At 40.6% G+C, this 23,307-nt stretch overlaps 1 protein-coding gene across 2 annotated transcripts in view; it reads right to left on the bottom strand.

Annotated features, from left to right (window-relative positions):
* Positions 1–9,466: 9,466 nt before the first annotated feature.
* Positions 9,467–23,307, bottom strand: part of HIPK2 (homeodomain interacting protein kinase 2) — a 200,291-nt gene continuing 186,450 nt past the window's right edge. For both annotated transcript variants that reach the window (XM_006275178.4, XM_006275177.4), the window contains exons 14-15: positions 22,823–22,983; positions 9,467–20,949 (exon numbers count right to left, since the gene is read on the bottom strand). In XM_006275178.4, the coding sequence (XP_006275240.1) occupies positions 20,482–20,949; positions 22,823–22,983 (629 nt within the window). In that variant the 3' untranslated portion in view covers positions 9,467–20,481. The remainder of the gene's footprint in view (positions 20,950–22,822; positions 22,984–23,307) is intronic.

Below are 23,307 nucleotides of genomic sequence, written 5' to 3'. Positions count from 1 at the left end.
ACACAGATGGATTTATGGATCGAGGTGATAACTGGGTTTGGATGACTGCCATAATTAGTGCCATGTCCAAAGGTCTTATGAGCCTTTTCTATTTTGATTTTCCATTTCTTGAGTCCAAGGCTGAGCATTTAGGGGTCCAAGTAGGAAAAAGTACCAGAAAATCAGAACCTTTGATTCTTTCAAGAAACATAACCAGTTTGAGCTTCAGAATTCTGTTTTCTTCATCTTCTGGCTTGCTTTTTCTTAAGGATACCTTATATTTAGGAGGGTGAAGACATGAGTGGATTCAGACCTCAACTCTGTGACTTTGATGTACACATGAAGCCCATCTACTCTGGTGATTAGTTGATGGAGTGAAGCAGAGTGCAAACAGATGCAACTTTGTGTGAATATCTGGTTGGATTTGAGGTCTGGCTCCCTCAGTGACTCACTACATTCTTTCTAATGTGGCCAAGTAGCAGCCCGAATCTCCTCTGATTCAGGACTGACTTTTTGAATCTTGGATACACCCTGAGCCTCTTCTCCCATTGGTATACCTCAGACCAAGAAATGCAGTGAAACCAGGTGAGGAACATTGTCCCCAACCACTGCCCTCAAAAACCTTTATTCCCATCATGATTGAGAGATGCCATAAGGAACATCTCTGGGGCAGTTTCACCAGCACATCTGACGTTGGTTGCATCCGAGAAGGAGCAGGTGACTGGTGTGTGCTTGAAAGCAAGGGTGGATCCAGGTGGGTTAAAGTGGTGCACTCAGCTTTGAATCCTGCTCCACCCAAACTTTAAAATCAACTGCCTAGGAAGAGTAGTGACCTTTCTATTCAGGCAGGGCCAAGGGAGTCAACTAATTTCACAGTTCATTATCACCTACCTGATTCCTGCTAATCTCTCTTTACTTCACAGGTATTAACAACCTTCACTTCTTGGTCTTGATGTTCCACCATTCAAAATTTCCTTTCTTCTGCCATGTTGTTGTTCAAAGCCATGCAGACTATTTTTTATCTCTAGATAAAAACCTTAACTCAGGTGTGTTAATATTAACCCAGGTGTAGAAATAATTGACATTGAAGTATTGAAAGCACTGTCAAGATGCTCAGGAAGACTAGATTTTGTTGTATGAATCTGAGTAAAAGATGCACATTTAACTATAATGACTATGGCATAATGACTAATGACACCATTTCTTTTTGATTATTTTTTGCCTGGTTCGTGTTCTTTTAATTTAAGATATGATCTAAGAAATTAGTGTACATTCTAAGAAAGTTATATTTGTTTTTTCTTTGATCTTAAACTGAATAGTATAGTGCTAGGCCCCTAGCACATTAGTAAAGCATCTAATTTCCCTTTACCTGGAGAAAAATATGTATTGTGTTATATGCAATGACATGCCACACCATCTGCACCCCTTTTTCAAAATCCTAAACCTGCCCATACTTGAGACCATCCTCCTGAAAAGTCATGAATATCATTAAATTGTATAAGCTTATTTGATTTTATTAGGTATAAATTAGCAAATTCGCAAAGCCTTTCCACTTTTGGAGACTTCTCTTTCTTTTTCTGTTGCCCCATGCACACAATCACCCCATCTTAGAATTAGCTTTTTAAAATGAGTGTTTTGTTAAGGCATTTTTGGATGGATAGTTGCAAAGAGGTAATTAAACATCCTGTCAGACTTAATTAGGTTTTTTTCTTTGGGAATATTTGCACAATTCTTATTTCCCTTCAACATTTTGGCTGGAATTAATTAATTCTTCTCTTTGATGGTAGACATGACTGAATGTTGAATGAAAAGTCTGCTTAGGTTTCTGTTTTGCTTTTTTAATTTCTAGTACTTGGTATTTTTTTCCAGAACTTTGAATGCTACTTTTTAATTGGCCATCTCTATATTCCCTGAATACTTCTGCTGCTGTAGAGCAATTAGTCTGAAGTGCCTTAATTATGGTGTCTCACAAGATTTCCCAGCCTTCTTTCAAAATGATGAGTTTTAATACATTCCCTGCAGTCAGCACTTACTTAAATAGAAATCTATTTGGTGCATGGACCATCTTTATTTTATTCTTCTATCTTTTTATAGCACTTAGTACAATTGCTAACAAGGTCTTGGTCCATGAGCAGAACTCCTAGACATCACTGCAGTAATACTTCTAAAGATTATAACAGATTTTGCAATTCCTCAATTTGTTATTTTTCTGAAAGCTAATACTCTTTTATTACTGCTTCTGTGAATTCATTCTTTAACTTGCTAAATTTGAGTGACTCACAACCATGGATTCCAACCTTTCATACTCACTTCCTAGCTTTCAGGAGGCAACAATGTAATCAAAGAGGGTGGTTCAACCCTCTGGTTAGAATCTGAGCTTTCTGTCTTCTACCAAACTTGGACAATTTGTTGGTAATGCATGGTGATGGCTGACATTTGTTCTACTACAAGTACTTGATTAGTCAAAATCTGTCTTCATTATGCTGTCATATCACTTTGGGTCCCTGAAGAATAGACCTAGGGACTTCCTATTCTTGCTCTCCTCCTATAACAGTGATAAACAGTACCAGATGTCCAGGGGAAGTTTCCACTCTTCTTTTGCTTTTTGTCCAGATCATGCAAAAATTTCACCACTATACCCTGTACTTGCTGTAAACTATTCCAGATGCAGATGCTTGAGTTGCTTCTTCATAGAACCACTCCAAGAAATGCCTCCGAATTTGCTTCCTGTCTGCTCCCCATGCTCATACAGCTACAACTGCCTTCATTGCACTCCTTCTACATCATTGGCTCTATTCCTCAGCTACGATATTATGTACAGCAGATTGGCTCACGATGGCAGGACCATTAATTGTTGCATAAGCAACAACTATCAAAATCCACAGCATAAAACAATTCATAATGCAGGGGGTGAATTAAAAAAAAATAAAAAATTTAAAGAATGTAAATAATTTAAAACCCCATATTGTACGTGGCAACCAAAATGTGTGGCATTTTTTCTGCTATTTCCCCTCACGATCAATCCACGTAATGTAAAAGATGAAAACAAATCTCCATTAATGTATTTATTTGATAGGAAAGTTCATCTGTTTAGAAGGTAGGCAAAGCAGTGGCTGCTTTGTATCCGGTGTGGTCACTGCTGACCCTGTCCTCCCCCATCCAAATCAGATTGGGGTCCTTAGAGATGACTGGGATATAAATCCTTAAGATACACTAATTTAATAAAATAAATGCCTTCATTGTAATTGAAAAGAAAAAGGAAGATAGTAAGCTGACTCATTACCTCATCATTTATTCACTCCCTCTTGAAATCTATCCCATTACTCTCCAGGGAGCTCCAGTCCCACCCCTCCAAATCAGAAATGCTAATAATAAAGGCCATATTTACTACCATCCCTTTAAGTTTAAATCCTTAAAAAATAAACAAACAACAAACAAAAAGAAACACATTCTTGGCACTGGATTTGGACCAAGCCCTTACACTTTTGTTCTGGGTGAGCAAAACCCTCAGACCAACCACAACACCTGCCAGTTGATGATAGGTGAGTTTACTGATACAGAGTGATAACAAAAAAAGCAACAATACAAATGCTCAGCAATTCTAGATCTACCAGTCGTAGGGCTGTTATCAGAGTCAAAGTGCACCTGGCCAGGATGCAGGCTCCATTCTGAGGCTCTCTCTCTTAGGTGTCAGCAGTCTGGAGGTGGGATGCCGAGGCCCACAGCCCCCCTCCAATGGGGCGCATGAGATGGGCTGTTGGTGTGTGCCCTCTGTCTATGGCAGTCTCGGGGACCCTTCCCAGGGATCGGGGATGGGGACCCCTCTTGGGGAGGAGAAGAAGGAGGAACCCAGATGGGGGACAGCAAGGAGGGGCAGGGAGGGATGGGAGGGACTCCTTGTTAATCTCAAGTCTCTGCTTTTTATTCTCCTTCCCCCTTGATGACTCCTGATGACTCTTCATCCATGGCAATCTCTGGTTGTTTGTCTCACTGTAGTCACACATCCATGTAGCCTGCCTGGCCTTTTCCTAATTTGGTCTGTTCCCCCAAAACCAGGACTCAGCGCTCCCCCTCCCCCCGCCCCCTCCACCCCTGCCGCTACTCTGGGGCCTTGTTGCTGGTGTCACTTATCTTGTGTTATGGGACAGGATGGTACATACTTCTTTGGTTCCCAGACTGTGTCCTTGTTGTGTTAGACAATCTGTCTGCCTTGAAGCCTGTGATCTCATGTTATGGCATGCCCCCCTCAACTTTCAGGCTGTGTCTATCTGTTGGCCTTGTGCTAAACAGCCCATCTGCTTCCAGGGCTATACGGAGCTGTGCGTGTGAAACCCAGGCTCTTAGAAATCCAGTTAACCCCTGCTACCCATCTTGACCCCTTATAACGCATATATCTATACCTATAAGCCAATTCCCAAAAAACAGACCTTTAAATACTATTTTTAAGCCAACACAAATCAGAGGCCACGTGTTCCATGAGTGCATATTTCTAAGAACCTGGGATTTTGTTACGTTTCTGTTATAAAAGTCTTTATACAGCACCCCAAAGTGTTTTGAGGGCAATACTGGAGGAAGGGGAGAGATGCATAACATTTTTAGTATGAATAAAGGAATGACACGTGAGAAAGAGCATGTTTGAATGTGGGAAAAAAACCAAACCTTAGTACATCATCATCATTCATTAAAATATAGAGGCCGGGATCCCTCTGCTGGAAACTGGAGGGGAGTGCACAGAAAGAAATGAAGCTACATCTTGCCAAGAGACTTCAGGATTTTAGTCCACCAATAAATCTTGGTTGGGTTTTCCACATTTGTGGAGAGTTTGGTTAAAAAGAAGGTTTACAGGTTTTTACTTTAATGGAAAAAAAATCTAGTCATCCTTATAGAACAAAAAAGGAGGCAAATGCACCAGGAGGAGTTTTACACGTAAGCAATATAAGCAGCTTTCTACTTATATAACATCATCCTAGTATAACTACTTTGCTAAAAGTCATGTTCCTAACTAACATAGTTATACCAGTACAAAAGCTAGGTGTAGACCAGGTTTAAAAACATTTCACCACCACATCAGTCAGAGCTCTAGGACTGTGGTGCTGAGACTACTATATGCTTCAAGATAGAAAGCTTTGACTAGAGAGGTTGTTAAGCTTCAGTCATACCCGTATAATTAGAACAACACAGCAGTTGTGTGAAGACACTGCCTTCATACCTCAATACACTGAATTATGTAATTCCTCAGGCCTTTATTCTGCATAATACTTTGAAGTCTGCTCCAGAGATAAAAAAAAAAAAAGCTTTTGTCCAGTCTCACAGGAAATAGGAGTAGCATACAAGCCTGAGTTTTACTCTTTGTAAAATCAAAATACTCCAGCAAAGGTTTTTTTTTCCTCTTTTTTTTTTTACTGTGCAACAGAAGAAAATAGATTGAAACAGGCCACACTGGCACAACCGCAGCAAATCAGCATCCTGTGTGAGCCCATGACCTTTACAAATACTATGGAGGGGGATTAAAAAAAAAAATCTGCACACACTGATTGCACCTGGCCAATTGTGTAATGAAAATAAAAGGGTCATGTGCGCAAGTTGTTTCTTCCTTATGCCCAGCTGGTGATTATCTTGTACTCTGAATCAAGCAGATTGGTAGTCTTTATAATTTAATCCTAGCTGGTGCAGCAACAGATACTATTCTTATTCAAATAAGTGTCTTTGCCTCCTTTGGAGCCTTATTAAGCTATTAGCCTCAATAAATAATAATAATGGTTAGGAGCTCATGCCCAAGAAACAAGGCAATGGAGTTCCTGATTCAAACAAATCTTAGAGCTGGTGTAACGCATTAAAAGATAAGCAAAATCCTTATCTGCTCCTCCTCTCCTTGCCACCCCACCAGCCATTCCTACAGAATAAAATCTTGAAGCTAGTTTAAAAAATCTGGCCCACAAAGGGCCTGGTTTTTTTTAATATGCTGAGTCCATGCTGCTTCTATTGATTTCAGTTGGCATCAAGGAAACAGAGCACCCTGGAAAATCAGTCTCTTTGTTTCTATTATTCTTTCCCTCCATCAAACTGTTTTCTTCTGTGTCTACTTGTCAGTGACTTGCAACCTATTTTCCATCTACTTCACTTCGCTTTTCTCTGACTTTGTCTGCCTTAAAAAGGCTCCCTCCTTTTATTACCCTTTCAATAATGCCTTGGCGTTCTCTGTTTCTCCCCACACCTACACTGTTCTTGGCCCCTTTGCTTTCTCTCTCTCATTTTGACTTCTACATACGTGTTTTTCATATTTCAGGCAGCCCTAAAGTTGGGCGAGAGGTGTTGCTAAGGTGAGGCCACAGAAGTTGATGGATGGGTTATATGGCCCTTGCAAATAGATTCTCCGCATCCCACAGCTGTTCATTTCTGGATGCTCTAACTTTGACGTTTCTATTTAAAAGTTCAAGATTTTGTACATTACTTCTTATTTGTCTTATGGTAGTGCTGATTTGCTCACCACCATTGTAGCAGATGCTGTGCACATACATACAGCCACAAATAGGCCTTGTCCTGAACTTATTATCTACCTGGATAACACAGAGTGCGAGGGAAATCAGAGGGTTAGGGAGTTGAAGTGACTTGTCTAAGGCAATAGAGCAGGTCAAGAGCAGGGCTGAGAAGGGAGCCCATAACAATGACCTAAGGAAAAATTATGCTGTTTTGTTATCTATAGGGCTGCATTCAGCCTGAACTCTGTCGCCATTTAAATTTATTTTTATAGGGATTTTTTTCCCCACTGTTTTTCAATTGTGCTCTGTAAGTCTATGGAGGGCATGCATTTTTTAACAAGTTTAACTTTGCCTCATTTTCAAAGGCTTTCTCTCTCTCTGTTTTCTCCCTCTCAATTTCTGTGCTATTACAATGTGTAATTGTTATGAATTTGTAGATTAAAGAGGAAGAGAACTACCAGCTGACACGTACCCCACTCAGGAAAGTGGAGCAAATATATATATGCCAGTGTTGGTAGAACGAAAAGGTATTCTAAATCCCTGCTCGATTGTCTGCTGGCACTGGAGTTCATAAAGGGTGGATGTGTCTGAGTATGTTCAGCAAGCCTGTTTTAAAATAAACTGAAGTGCAGCATGTTTAAAACATATGGTGTGTGTTATTACTGGGCCTTGTTATAAGGCTAATACCTGATATGCAGTCTACAGCACAGAGGCCACTGTCTGCAGCCTTGACTCATCTTGACTGCTATAGGAAACGCATTGGTACTGTCTTGATGCCGTCTGCTGAGCTGGAAGGGGGTTGAAAGAGAGGTTTCACTATGGATGTGCACTGCTGTTTCAAACTCGCTTCCTGGCTGTTGCAGTTGGAAAGCACCGAGAGCACAGAACCTGATGTACAGCGCAGACAAGGAGCTCTTAAATTTTAGTATTTATTGCTCATTATTTACACAACAATCCCATAGCAGAAAACATAAAACAAAATTACATTACAGGAAAATGCTGACATAGGCAGGCTTCCCCTGGGCTGACTAGAATAATAAGATGGGTCTGGCTTCAAAATAGGGAAACAAAGAAAAGGAGGTAAAACGTTCAAGTCAAAGTTTTAAAACTTTAAAATGAGGTTCTTCAGCCTACAGTCAGGCATCTAAAGGGAAGTAGCCCGATTTCCCAAAGTGACTGAGCATCCCTAATTAAACTTACATGAATGGGAACTTGCACGTGCTCATCGCTTTTGAAATCAGGCTTTCTTCAGGTGACCTAAAGAGGAATGCACTGCATTCAAAAGCTTGCCTAAGTCTATCCCAAACATGTAGTTGGTCTAATAAAAGATATCACCCATAAAAATCCTTGCCTCTCCCATATTTCCCGGATAATCACAGCTACAACATCACTCTAATCATATTGTATGACTGTTTCTATTAATTTCTCTCTTCTCTTTGTGTGTGTGTGTGTGTGTGTGTGTGTGTGTGTGTGTGTGTGTACAGAGGCAGGTGTGAGTGCACATCCTTCTCTCTCTCTCCTTTCCTGCAAGGCTTTGTACAGCGACTTAAGTGGGAGTAGAGGAAGCCTCCCAGCCTGGAAAGCACTAAACCAGGTCTGAAATGTCTACAGTAGCCCCAGAGCCTTCAATAGGATTATACTTTTTCTTGGTGACTTTCAGATTAACCAATCATATACAAGTTTAGATGGAAAATTACATCACAGGTGCTTGCTTTCCTGGGGTTGGGAAGTCTGGAGACAAAATCTGAACCTTTCTTCATCTCCAGTTCTTTAAGAATAGTTTCACCTCTTGTCTACAAGTTAAAAAAACAACATTGGTTTCCCTCATGAGTTAGGAAAGAGTTTATAGATGCACCCCTGCTCAGCCTGGGAAATGATGTTCCCTCTGACAATAAATTATCAAAAATCACAGCCCTAGACTCAAATTCAGAGTCAGAGTATCATGTAATGAAATTACATGAATGTGAAGGCAAAACAACTCTATGTTAGTTAATTCAGTTACTGTGGATTTATACCCATGTACCCGAGATCAGAAAATTCACTAAAGTCACTTCCCTAAATTCCAGATCCAGTAAATTTTCCCTATTCAGCAAAGCACTGGACATATATTTAACTGTAAACATGTGTATAACTCACATTTAATTTTTTTTTAATTTTAACTGTTTTGCTGACTAGGGATGGACTTAATCACATGCCTTCAAGTGTTTTGCTGAATCAGGACCTAAACCAGCCGAAAGCAGTTACTAGAAAGCTACCATGAGCTCCTGTTACAGAGCTACTGATAAAATAATATCAACAACACTCACAACACTCATTTGATGATGTAGACACAAAATCACGAGAACAGAACATTGGTCCCTGGAACACCTTGCAAATGAATCTTGGCTTTAACCCAAAACATTTATTGTTAATAAATATCTATTGTTTTGCTTCAGGATTTATTTATTAACTTGAGACCATTGTTTTGTTGTGTTGTACAGTTCCAGGGACATTATTCATTTATTTGCCTTCCCTATTTATCAGGCTCGCAGTGCAAAGTATATTAAGCATCACACTGCAGAGACCAGATAATAAAAACACTTAAAGAGGGCTCTAGCTCGAATATATAACTTGACAAAACATGAGGAATTGTAAAGGCAAAGGAACATAACAGCTTCTAAAATAAATCCTCTTACTGAAGGAATTGCATCAAAGAAATAGCACCAACTAAAACAGGCAACCCCCTCATATAGAAACATCCTAGAAACAGGTAGAGGGGACCTCTAATCTATGCCAAGAGATTTTTTACAACAGAGAACCCTTTACAGAGCAGGTTTGCCCTTCTGACTGCTCCAAACTGAAGCTAGAGGTAAAACAGGCTCACCAATCTGACAAATGCCACTTTCTAAAAAAACCTTTCCCTCTGAAGTCAGTCTTTTCCAAAGACCTCCAGGGACATTGTAAAATCATACCCTATAACATTCAAAGCAAATCTTAGCTGGTGAGAAGACAGACAAGACGCACAAGACTTTGCAGTGACTTAAAACAGTTTAATGTAATTCCAAGACAAAGTGTGATTACATTTCTACACATATACAATATGCATATGTGAGTTTACAAATTTTGATTAATAACTCGTTTCACCTCAGAGACCGAAAAAATGATCAAAAAGAAACCGTGAATAACAAGCTATAACATAGTTCATCACAACGGGACCTCCTTTCTCACCCTACAGTTAGTAATATTACAATTAAAATAACTATATTCTTCTATAATGTATTTTCTGTTAAAATCATCTCATAAATTTACAATGCTATTATTAGTTTCCAAGACTAATATAAATTCACTCCATTTTTCTACAACGAAAATGATTATTAATTAGAAGCACACAACGTCATGATGAAAAACACAAGCATTTTCTTTTAGTAGCAAGAACTTGATTGGTTAAGAATTAGATTTCTTGTAAAACATTCTAAAGCCAAGTAAAATATCCATTCTTATAACATACCTATAATATGAGACTAAGGAATAGGTTACATATAGGTCTACAACACATCAGTTTGTTTTTTTTTTCCTTAAAAAAAAAAAAAAAAAAGACGGACATATTTACCAAAAGAAAAAAAGAAAGAAAATAGAAAGAAAGCATAGAAAAAGAAAAAGAAAAAGAAAGGGAAAAAAGAGAGGGACAATTCACATAGGAAAGAAGCATTACACAAGAAAATACTGTTGCACACAATAATTTTCACAAAGATTAACATGGATTAACACTCTTATTACAGAAACCGTACAGTGAAGGATCACAAAGAATCAGGGCTTTCATAGGGTTACTGGGCTAAGATGACGCTCTAGAGAAAGAACCATCTAAGGACAGAGGGTTGGGGCAGGGGGCCCAGGGCATATTTTCCCTTTCCTTTGTGATAGTATTTCACAGCTTCCCCTCTCCCCGCACCTTCCCCTTTACAATTTTGGCGCAGTGTATGTTAACTTCCACTTTCCATCCAGAGTACACTAGGGTTGTGGGCAGTAAAAAGCCATGAAACATTCCCTTCTTTTAGTATGCAAAAGGATCTTGCTGTTCAGAAAAATGTTTCACCCATTGATTTAACTACCCTAACTCTAGATTCTTCAACTTCCAAGATGCCCCTCTTTCATTCTCTTTCTCTTTCTGTTTCTTTCTCTCTCTCTCTCTCTCTCTCTCTTTCTCTCTCTCGCTCTCTCTCTTTCTCTCTCCTTTTAATAAAGCTATTAATGACACTTCCTCTCCTTTCAGAATTTTGGTTTGGTATAAAATATACAGGCTACATTCTGATCCTGCCCAAGTAGAATCTGGTACCCAAAATGCCTTGTTTACTTTGTTGGTGAAACACATGGGATGAGGAGATATTTTTTACACCTGAAGTGGTTGTGCCCTGGAATATCCATGGAAGTATCATTTCAAGAAGAATACAAAACAAAAAACAAACAAAAAAAAACAAATACGGGGGGGAAAAGCAAAGAAGACAGAAGTGTTGTATGTAACCACCTAATGTGGAAGCATTGTAGCAGATTGTATTTTCTTTCTGAGGACGGAGGTGCTATATGTAACCATTCAGATTCTAAGGGATGTGCATTGCCAGTGTTAGAAACCCCTTCTTGCTTCACAAATTCCAAGCCAAATTATTCCAAAAACTCAGTAGCTCCTTCAACTGAGTGAGCCTATTTCCAGGGCTGATTCCTATCACAAAAAGCAGAATAGGCAGTTGCTGAGGGTGGCAAAATGTTAGTGTTTGTTGATTGTGCGACTGTGTGCTAAGAGGGGCCGAACATTTTCCAGTTATCCTAAGGGCTGCATTGAGCTTGGATGATGGCAAAACAGCAATCATGTGATAAGCTATCACTCTGGTAGCAGGAGTTACAGTATGGGAACCATGGCTTTGAATGGAGTTAATGGAGGAGCTAGAAATCAATCATTGAAGTCAATGAGGAGCTGTGCCATTGATTTTAATTCAAATACTGGAACACAACACATGATTGCTGTTTACCAGCAACTCATTCAGTTGCCAAAGATCACCAAATGTAGCAGTGTCAGGCATCACTGAAAAATGCAGAGAGCTTTCCAGAGTCCCACAACGGAAGCTCAGTTCTTCAGATATAAATATTTTAAAATATCAGTTCCTGCACTTTTATTAGCTAAAAGTACCACATTGCCCAGCAGACATATACACCTTGTTCATTGGGTACCCAACTGAAAGAAAACAAGAACCGAACTAGACAGGTACTCATGGCTAAGTGAGACTGAAAAAAGGGTTGCATCAAAATGCAAAATACAACCCAAAACAAGGAAACAGCACCAATACACGCTGCCATTGGTCAATAAGGTTAGAAAGAGATGGTCAGTGTATTCTGTATTTAGTTCACTGGTTCAATATGTTCCTAGGGTGGCCAGCATCACTTGTTGATGAATGGAATGAAAGCCAAATTACAGCATTGCCTCTGAGTGGCTGTCACAAAATATCAAAACAAACCAGGCTTTTGCTAACTCAGGAATCAATAGTCTAGTGAATACATTATCAACAATACAACACATCCCTTCCTTTGAATATCCTTCATTCTCATTATACAGGTATCTTCATCCAGTTTAAGGTCCTTCATAGAATAGTTAATTTAGAAGTACAGTGCTCCCTGTTTCAACCCGAGGAGTTTCTATAAAACATGCTATTAAAAAAATGAATAGCTCATCTGTCGGACTATATTTGCTAAATCTTCAAAACATGTGGAGTGGTTTCTTAAACAAATTTTGGAATAAGCTTGATTCTTTGAGCAGTACTGACTTTCCAACACTATGTTATATCTCAAAACAGAATATACATATTAAAGACACACTTGTACTTTTCTTTTCTTAAAAGGGCAAAATTAAAAAGAGGCAGCTGTACTGAGTTTTAAAGGTGTCATTTACAAACAAAATTCCCTTAAAAAGTACCAGTTTAAATGTAAACTATAAAACACTGTAATAACTATAAAATGTAGCCAGAAAATTGTTTAAGTAGCCATAGTCTATTATTCAGTTCATATTAGTTTAAAATGTGACTCTTTAAATAACTTCTAGAAGGCCAGAGCATTTTACAGTAGCTATAAACATATATACTTACATGTGCATTTTAACATCATAATTGATTAAAATACATAAAAGAGTAATCTATTCCTTGGTTTAATTTTTTTTATTATTTTTTAATAGAATCACTGTCTTCAGACTTCACTCAAGCAACAATGACCAGGGTGGGCATTTATCATTATTCCGCCCATACAGAGTTTATAGTCTTTGAATCACAAGTTCAAGCTGGCTACATGTTTTCAAAAAAGGCTAAAACCAGGATGAATGCCCACATTTGAGGTAATTATTGCCATTAGGTCACAGTTTGTGTAATATAAGTGTATCTAAATCTTTCTTTAAAAAAACCGAAGGTATTCCACCATAATTCCAGGATAACTTGAACACCAATCAGAATCCAGAATTCTGATCAGGTGGATTTGCTTCCAATGGAGTCAATGAGCTCTAGAACAGAGACAGGCCTAGAACACACATAGAGTAACCTAGAACACAGGCAAACAAACCTAGAACCATTTGATATAGAAAAACAAACAAACAAGCAAACAAAAAACTAAGAGGCTCCATATAACAGACGAATAACATTTCTGATCAGAATTCCAGACCAAAGTTTTTTCTTTAACTTCCTTACTCCCTTCCAATCAATTTGCTGGAAAAAAAATCAACATACACCTGCATTGTCATCAACTCTGTGCCAGCACTGCAGAAACTCCTTGGCTACGTTCTAGAAATGGGATGAGCTTTCCCTTTGCTCTCAGCATTGTTGCTCCATTGCTATCTGTCTCAACGAGGAAACATTTTTTAAGCAAGAAAAAAAAAAGTCCCTGGCTGTCAGACCCACACACAAGTATTTACAAGGTTTGAGTGAATCTGCACATACTTCCCCTCACAGCTAAAGAGTTAAGATCAGAGATGTCACAATATTTATCAGTGCAGTAAAAAATATCATTTTTGGAAAAAAATATACCTTTAGTATTGCCTTTCTTAGATTAACTATGATAAGCAAAAGATTTAAAACAAAAACTTTTATCTTCAAACACACATGAATAGTTATAGCAGCACTGCTGAAACTGGAAGGAGAAAGCTAACCCGTACAGGAGAAAGTTATTTTCAATCTTATTCTACAGATGCAGAAATCAAAGCCTCATCGTATGCCTCATGAGATTCCTGGAAAGTCAGATTAATTCCACATTCAAATTTCTCTCCTAACCTGTGTGTTTCCTTTTCCATTGAAAGGACTATACTTTTGCAGACCAGACTGTGCCTTCTAGGGCTCAATCCTTCACACACTTGAGCAAATTTGTGTGCCAGACCCTACGAGGAGAGGCTACGGGATCAGCCTTCACAAGAGAAGGTTGAGAGGGGACTTGGTGGCTGTCTACAAACTTACCAGGGGGACCAGCAGGCAATGGGAGAGACACTGTTCACCTGTGCACCTCCTGGAGTAACAAGGAATAACAGCCATAAGTTGCTTGAGACATTAGTTGTTCAGGCTGGACATTAGAAGACACTATTTCACAGTCAGGGTGGCTAGGATGTGGAACCAACTTCCAAGGGAATTGGTGCTGGCTCCTACCTTGGGGGTCTTTAAGAGGAGGCTCGAAAATTACCTAGCTGGGGTCATACGAGCCCAGTTTTCTCTCCTGCTCAGGGCAGGGGGTTGGACTTGATGATCTCCTTAGGTCCCTTCCGACCCTATATCTATGAATCTATGAAATTTGTACACCTGGGGGATTCCATTGAACTCACTGGGAGTAAAGCTATTCATGAGCAGAAGTATCAGCAGGGTTAAGTCCTTAGTTAGCTTATTTATAGCTCTAACCTGTTTTCTTCAATTAAGCTGCTTCTACACTGGGCTTTGCTCTGTTCTCTGGATGGTGGAGGAACACAGTGATATATATTGAAGGGCTGTCCTTCCAGCCCTCCGGGCTGATGTGCCATGTACTTAGAAAATGGGATAGCCTAGGGAATGCCTCTCTAAAAATTTACTCTAGCAAGGTGCCAAAACACCTTTGCTTTCAGTACTGTTACCACAATCTTTTTGACCATTGCTTTAAAATTCTGAAGTGTAAATTGCTCAATGTGACTGATACTTTAGGTCCCAGCCCTGTGTTCCTGATTTGGTCTATACCCAGGCAAAAGTCCTGTTAACTTCAAAGATAACATGCTAGCGTAAGGACTCGGAGACTAAAGATGCATGGGCACAGTCTTGTCACAAGTAAAGAGGTCTTAAATACAGAGCAACTACAGCAATTTAATGCACAAAGGCAGGCCATAGAGAGAACTTGGAGACCTAGACCCAACCTGCACACTGTAATGTACTGCCCAGCTGGAGGAGGGCACAAATACTTCTGCATAGAAGGAGCAGATTATTTCCCCTGATGCCTGTTGCCTGAACAAGAAAAATTACTCAGACCTTGCACACAGGTATTGAGAATTTGGCTGTAGGCAGCACAGATGATTCCTTTATTGGGCTGACTGTCAAACCACAGTAACATGTACAAGTCTTTCACAAACCATAAACAATTCCATTGCTTTTGGCCAACCTTGCAGAGGCTTCACTGCTGCAGGAGATGCACCACTGTCTTGATCCATAACAGAACAAAAACTCAGGGGATTTAAATGCTACAGAAGCACAAGGAGCACACAGAAACTTACTCCCACTCTGCACCTCACAATTTAAATGCTGCACTGCTGCCACTGACAGGATATACTTTAATTAGTATGAATAGCAGTAGCGAGAAGAATAGTTTTTGATGTCCCCTAAAGTTCGGGATAGCAGCAATATTTAGTGTGAATGAATTTCTCCACTCAACAAGCTAGCTAATCAAAATGTAAAAGTGGCAGTAACTAGGAAGAGAGAATGAAAGGTAGAAAGAAATGTGGAATTCCCTAGGATGTTGTTATTGCCTGACAGTCATGACAAGTGACTTAATTCTGTATCTGTAAGGTTGAGGGCGGGGGGAGGTCTCTCTCTATTTTTTATGTTTCTTTGGTTAAAGAAAAAAAAAAGGGTTTTACTTTCCCTTCAAGTTTAGTAATGGAATTTCTTTCAAGCCAAATTCTGAGGGATAGTTCCTTGAGATTATAAAGAAGAAAAATATCAGAGATAGAACCATCCCTTTGCTTGAATGCTTCATGAAAGAACTACTAGAGAGAAAGAGTAAAACCTACCCAGAAAGCCAAATTCAGCCACAGTGTAAGCATATGCAGTTCTAATGAGTGAGCTGCAATTGCAGCTGTTTTCTTAAAACATCTGGAGTTGACCAGTCTTCAGTGAAAAAAGTTCCAGCTTTTCCATTGTTTTCTCTTTCTGTTTAAGTTAACTAGTGTCTCCACCTCTTTCTACATTCAGGTTTCAGCAGCTTGAATGTCCAGCTCTAGTAAGAGGCAATGTCTGTACACCAAGACAATGCAATGGGGAAAGGGGTCACTTCTACACCGAGCCAACCATGAACCACCACTAAACACTTCCAGTACTAAACCATTCACCTCCTCCCTCAGGTTTCCAAGCAGTTTGCTCTACACACACAAAGAACCCAAAGCTCATTCCAAAACACATCAATCCTGTTTTCAACTCCAAAGGCAAGCTAAATAATTCAGCTATTTTTATTTGTGCAGGACCAACAGAATGCTAAGCACTTGGCTCCTTTCTAAACTTAGTCTGCCTGTTTGGCTAGCAGTATTACTATTTACCAAACCATATTTTCAAAGGGGAGTAGGAGCAGAGGTATTGTTTGCTCCAACCTACTGACCCATCATCCTCATTTAGCATTGCAACCTAAATACAATTCAGACTGCAGACAACATTCACTATTATTGCAACCCCCACCCCTAGTCAATACATTCCTGACTGTGCTGGGATCAGGTCTGTAGCTAGAATCATAGGAATGGACTTCAAGGGCCATCTAATCCAGCCTCCTCCACAGGTACAGCTTGAAGACTGCAATCCTAGCATGAGCAGGATAAACCACTGCCCCTTCCACCTTGCAATGTACCCTTTCCCACCACAGAAGGGTGCCGTCCTATCATGGTCACCCTGTTCCCAGAGAAATCAAATGTGTGCTGTTGTGAAAGAGCATGCGCTGAGAACACACAAAAAATAAAATCCCACATGCCTCAGAGAGAGAGGGAAGCCAACTTTTCCTCCCATCCCTGCTCTGTCAGACCTCATTCACCAAAGAATCTAAGCATTAATCCTTAAGCATTTAACTCTGCCTTGATTTGGCAGAGCACACAAAGACCTGATTAAGTAAATGCTGACGTCCCAGTGACTTCACAGGAACATAAACCTGTCCTGAATCAGGGCCTTTACTCAGTCTCTATGACACCATTCTAGTAAGGGTGGGAGATGTAATGGAAAGCTTAAATATCTGAATCCCATACAGCAGGAAAAAAAAGCTTATTAAAATTCCTTAGGTAATAATTAAAAGAAAAAAGACCAGCTATATGGAGGAGGAAGAAAGCCATGAGCCAAGTATCCTGGCCATATGGACATACTTTGAATCATCAGCAATGGTAGAGCAAGGCCGGGACCATTTTATTTCTGCTGCTGGATTTTTAGCTACTTAACACCTTCAGGGGCTCTCAGTGTCATTTATCCAGTGACTGCACTGGGAGGCACACTGGTTCCTCCTTTGGGGTTCTTTTTAGAGTTTTGTAGGCAGACAGGATACCCCAGGAGAAGCTACCCCTATGCTATCCCCTCTGGGAAACTGAGCCCTAACATTTAGCCTGGGCTTAGATTAATTAAAAGGCTAACTGGGTCATGGCTAGTGCATGACTGGGGTGTATGGAGTCTTGGTCTGATTTAAGTGTCCCATCAACATTAGCTACTGTAAGATGATGGTGAGCCAGACCTTATGGCCCCACAGCCTTGGTCTTCCTTCAGCCCAATCTTGCCACTGGGAAATGACTTTGAGTTGCTGTCTCACTTCTGCCTCTAAGTGAGGGTTTCTAGAACTGTGCTGAAACGCAGACATGCTCTGGAGTATAATGTGCCATCCCCTCAAGGGCACAGCCAGTGTGCCCTGGTTCCCCATCTATGCTATCAGCACAATTTACCTTTTCAGACCATGTGTGTTTCCCTCTCTTCCTACATTTCTCACAGACACAGCAAAGTTTCTGATGCCATTGATGGAGAGAAACTATTCACAATAAAATTAACAACAACAACAACAACAACACTAAGAGAAAAAAATAACACAAAGATGCAGGAATGCGTGTGCAATTAAAACCCAGAGTAAAATATAATAATATTAAAATAATAATAATCATAACAATCATACAATAAAATAACAATATTCTTCCTTTTAATGACAAGCAGCATGAAGCTTTCATTCCTGAACTGATGGGACAGGAGAGGAATGCAACGGAAACGTACAGAGAGAATGGGGAATCCATTTCCTGGTTTAAATAAATGGAAAGTATTGTCTTTCTAATGGAAAGGCATAAGGTGCATGGACTGCTCAGAGATCAGATCCTTTATGTACTTTGTGGGAATGAGGAAGAGAAGGGAAAATCAAACTTTGCAAGGATAGCGCAGGAATTTGAAATGCAAACGCAAAGGTTAGTAACTGGCTTGCCAAAAGAAGACAGTTTTATCCAACCATCTATGCATAGTGAGATCCCTTCCAGGGAGGGCAAGTGCTCACGACAAGATAGTACAGCTCTGCTTGTTTTTCTTGAAATTTTCCCTCTTGAGAGGCCTTTGTTCTAAACTCCACCCAAGGGAATCATTCTTTCTCTCTCTCCGAATCGACCTGCCATTGTCCAGCATATTAAAAAAAATGTAAACATGCCTTGCTGTAGTTACAGGGAGAGCTGTGGCGCTGAGTAGCCATGTAGACTTAAGAACTTTAATGGAAGTATGCCACCAAACTCTCTTTTCTTGGTCTCTTCTCTCCTTCCCAACAAGCCCACAAGCAGATGTGGGTATTCTAGAAACACTTCTAAGTACTGATGCAGTGGCAAATCCATTTTTATCCATGAGATTTGCCCCCAACTCACTCAATTGTAAGAAAGTCTCTCTTTGGAAACCTATCTGAAAACAAGACCATTTAGAGTTCCTTTGGAGCGGAGGACCCAGTGTAAGAATTAATCTACCAAGTGGAAAAGGCGTTCTACCACTACAGGAACTTGTTTTTACAAGTTGGCTGAGGAAGAGGGGAAATGAATACAGTCAGAACTACATTACATTGGGTAGGGCCCTGATGTCTCAAAATACTCTCGGCACTCAGAAAACCTGAGTCTGACAATCTAGACTGAATCTCTATCTCATGCTCTTGCTCCCTTTTTTTCCCTGCCATCTGTGGAGATTTAGTGAAACAATTCTTTAAGGGACCAGTATTCCCCCATTGAATGGGCTAAAACTTTGTTCCCACTCCAGACAAACTATTTAATGTGCCTGATATTCCACAGCAATGATTGGAGGAATCTGTCCTTCTACTCTGACACAAATGTTAGCAAACAGCAGAATGAGAATTAAGTTTCACATGGAGAAGTTTGTTATTTGAACAAGAAACTAAAAAAAAAAAAAGAAAAACAACCCACAGAAGAAATCTTTCACCCTTCAGGAAGCTGTACTGGGTTTCATGACCAATAGGGTCACTTTTAGCCCATACTATGCTAAACAGACATTTATGCATATGCCCTTCCAACTCCCATGAACTTCCCTAATACCTGCACATTAGCAAATGATCTAAGATTGACAGCATGGGGGAAAAAATAACTAGATGATCAGCAACAATAACAACAACAAAAGAAGAAGAGCTGAGATTAAATTCCGACTAGCCTCAGTCAGTTTCTAGGAGTACCAGTGGAAGTAAACCCTTAAACCGCATCTGTAGTTCGGTAAGGCACTACGAGGGAATGGTGTAAAACTAAGACTGTGACAGTTGTAATGGCTGTGCTGAGGAACACACCACAGAGAGAAGGCAGCATCTGCGCGCGCACACACACACACACACACACACACATACATACCTGGACAATCACATTTGTTACATGCCTATGTTATATCACTTTTTTTGTGCAATCACATTGAGGAATAGTCTATTGGTATCATTGAAGTTCAACACAAAATAGTAAAAAGGGTGTATGTACTGTATAGTGCTACATTCTACCTGGGGACAGGGGGCCAGCTAAAACTTCTACATTAAAATGGCTAGGGATTAACAATAAATTTTCCAAATAAAATCAAGAAACTGAAATCCGACATACATTATTAAAGACGATTTTTAGGAATAACATTTCTCAGGGATTTATCCAGGGTGCTCAGAGAAAGGGGAAAATAGCCCCATTGCTTCTGATCTTGACAAATGTCACATAGTCGTTCCATTTTGCGTGTGTGTGTTTTAAGCATATCAGTGCTGGGCTGAAGTTTCTAGTGATGAAATGGTCCCTTCCTCCCCCTGCCACTCCCACCCACTCCTCCCTCTATCTTCTCTGCAGAAAACACCTCACACACCATTAGGGTTATGGAGAACAGTGCAAAGATGGGGCATAAACCCTTCAAAATTCTGGATAAATCCCTAATCCATATATTTATTGAATTAAAAACCTAGTGGATTTTGTTTTAGGCGTTCTGGACAACAAATTATTAAATGTAGCTCACTATCAGATGAAAATAATCTTTAAAAGTCTATTGGTGAAGTTCTCCAAAGCACAGGACCCAGCTTTGGGATCCCTCTGCTTTCCCCTCTCTCTAGTTTGGTGCAGAATGGTTTTTTTGTGTTTTTTATTTTTGTTTTTTTTTCAGTTCTTTTTTTTTTCTTTTTTTTTAAATAAAAGTGTAGAATTAGTTTTCTCCTTCTTGCCTCTTTCATTTCTTCCTTAAAGACTCCTTTGTTCAAGTTTCACAGGAGCCTCTCATTGCATTGTTTGTTTGTCATGTTCTTCAATATAAAAGCAGCCACCTCACTCCCTCTTTGTGGGTGTGTCTCTCTCTTATTCCAGTGTTTAGATGTAAGGGTACTGGTTGACCTTAGTGGGGCTCAGCGGGTATCCAGTGTAGACTGTGGAGGCTGGAGAAGCACTGATATAGGTCTGATGGGCAAACTGAGCCTGGTACTGACTCGGGTGGATGGTGGGTGATGGTAGAACTCGAGGGCCCATGCTGACGGGAACCTGGTGGACTATACTGGCTGGGTAGGTGGTGTGTTGCACAGCATGACGAGCAGACCCCTGGGAGGCCACCAGGTGGGCGACGGTGCCTGTAGACCCAAGTGCAGCAGGGGCAGTGTACGTGTAGAGGTGGGGTTGGGTAGGTAGGTGAGCAGCTGCAGCCGCGGCCAGGTGGGGGTGGACTGTACCGTGGCTGGGACTATTGTGTGGGAAGGAGTACGGGGCCTGAGCTATTGTTGGAGTGATGTAGGCTTGCTGTCGTCGGTGACTCCCTGTGCGATCTGTTGTGATGTGCTGCTGGGCCTGGACAAAAAGAATAACAATAAAAGACAGTTACAAGACAACAGCTTGTTTTATTTTATTTATTTATTTATTTGACCACTGTGGGGTAACCGAATGTCCCTTCTAGAACCAATCCTCCTCAAAGTCTCAGTCTCAAAATAAACTTCCCTCGGAGGCCACAGGGCTGTATAAGGTCCCTTCAAAGCCCACTCACACCTGATTTTCCATGTGCACATTTGAACACTTCACTAGAGCACAGTACCCGGTGTCATACCTTCTTGCACAGTTCTCCCTCTTACCAATATGGTCAGCAAACATAAAGACCCATTATTGGATCCCTGTATTTCAAGAAGATGGGTTAGCTCAGACAGCACAGGTCTTTTTAAATCTTGACAGTGAACTTAATGCTGAAGAAAGATCCTGACTAGAGACAATGTTATTTCTTTTTTAAAAGTTTTGGTTTTGCTACTCCTTGATTAGCAAGATAACATTTTAAGATTCATCTAGCAGCGCCCCTGTCCTACCAGATCCTCAAAACTTTCTCCTTCTGGTATCCTCCCATTATCACCTCTAACTTCTTGAGGATGGGCAGCTTCTATTTTTCACAGGGACAAGCTGCATTCTTCACACACACTATGGATTTTCTCAGCTGGGCCCTTCCACTGAAGGCTTGCATTGAGTGGATTTTCTCAGTCATTTATGATTACTATGCATCCAGGTAAAATATTAAGGAACCATTAAGGAGCTCATGAAACAAGAATTGGAAGACAAGCATCACACATGCTGTTCTTTATTATTTACTTCTATCTGTCAGTTCTCTTTTATCCTCTTCAGTAATCTTTCTGGTTCAAAATACTGCAAGCCACCCTATACTCTGACTTTTGGAAGCACAATGCCATCATCTCCACCTCCTACCACATTAGCTTAATTTTATTTAGCGCTGGTTGAATTTTTTCAAACGCTCAATTGAATTCGGGGGGAGGGGGGGAAGGGGAGGGAGGGAGGGAAGTTCTTGCTGGATACTTTTCACCATTTTTGACCAGCTCTTCTTTTATTCTGCTCTGTACAAAAGCCAAAAACTCTCACTGTGAGTTTCCACTCCTCAAATCTTGGAAATTTTGCTGTTATTTCCCTAGTGCAATTACATCACTGTAAAGAAGAGACAGGTTTCAGGTACAGTGAACACAAAGGAGATTCTTCCCTGAGGCTCCTGGGCAGCACCCTTGGTGTGCTGCTAACAGATTGAGAACCACCTTAACCCTTGCATGACGTTCATCCATCAGAGCACATCTAAATCTTGGCTCCCATTAAAAGCCATCTTTAAACAGATCAGGAATCAGTACCAACTACATTGAAATCCATGAGTTACCAACTTGTCCTGTATGCACACATGTGCTCAGCCTTTGTTTGCCACCTCTGACTGGAAATCTTTCCCTCACTCAAACCTAGAGTCTCACTATCTCTTCCCATCAATCATCACTTGAAAGGCTGCCTTATATCTCAAGAGCCTATACTTGACATGAATCCAGCCCCCCTTTCCATCCCATCCCATCCCACCCCACCCCATCCTATCCCTCTCCCCTAATAATCAGGGCACCAACACACTTGCCTATGTTATCCATTTCTCTAACAAGGTTAAGCCCTCTTACTTGTGAAAAACATTGTGTGTACAATGCGGTGCTGCCAGGCAGCTGGTAAGCAGTAGCACTGGACTTCGGGACTTGTGGTTCTAAAAATGAGAGTTTCTACTGCCAGGACTAAACGATGAGGCTGTCTTCATCAGTCTGTAGCAGGTTCATCCACCACCCTCTGTGGCTCTTAACTTCAGCAGAAAGTGACAGAATGCTACGGTAATTCAGGGGCTTACATTCTGCCTCTTTCCCGGTTTACTTACCTGGCTTAGATTAAGAGGCTGTTGCTGCTGGAAATGTGCTCCTGGTCGCTGCTGCCTGTATGCAACAGCTCCAGATGAGCTCCCTGAAGAGTGACCACTTGTGGAGGTCACGGTGCTGGAGGACTTGGACTTGTAGGATGATGAGTGGTGACTGGTGGTGACTGTGCCAGGAAAGGAAACATATTTGTAGCTTAAATAATATTTTATATTTTCTACCCAACCCTTCTCTCACCAAGTCTCCTCTAGGTGACTTTTGGAAGGAGAATCACCACACTGTCTCCTGCTTACAAGAACGGGTTGAACAACAGTGCCCTCTGAGAGCTCATAAACATGCCTGTTACCCCAGAGGTCACAACACAAACTCTGCATGTGAATCCCAAATTGGGTCCGGAGGAGAGTGTGTAAAACCCTGAGGAGATGCCAGGGACTGATCTGCTGAGGAAACAGCAGGAGGCTATAGAGGACAGGAAATGATAGTGACTTGG

This window comes from Alligator mississippiensis, chromosome 4 (assembly GCF_030867095.1).
Source record: "Alligator mississippiensis isolate rAllMis1 chromosome 4, rAllMis1, whole genome shotgun sequence".
Taxonomy (NCBI): Eukaryota; Metazoa; Chordata; order Crocodylia; family Alligatoridae; genus Alligator; species Alligator mississippiensis.
This window is presented reverse-complemented; position numbering and strand designations above follow the sequence as displayed.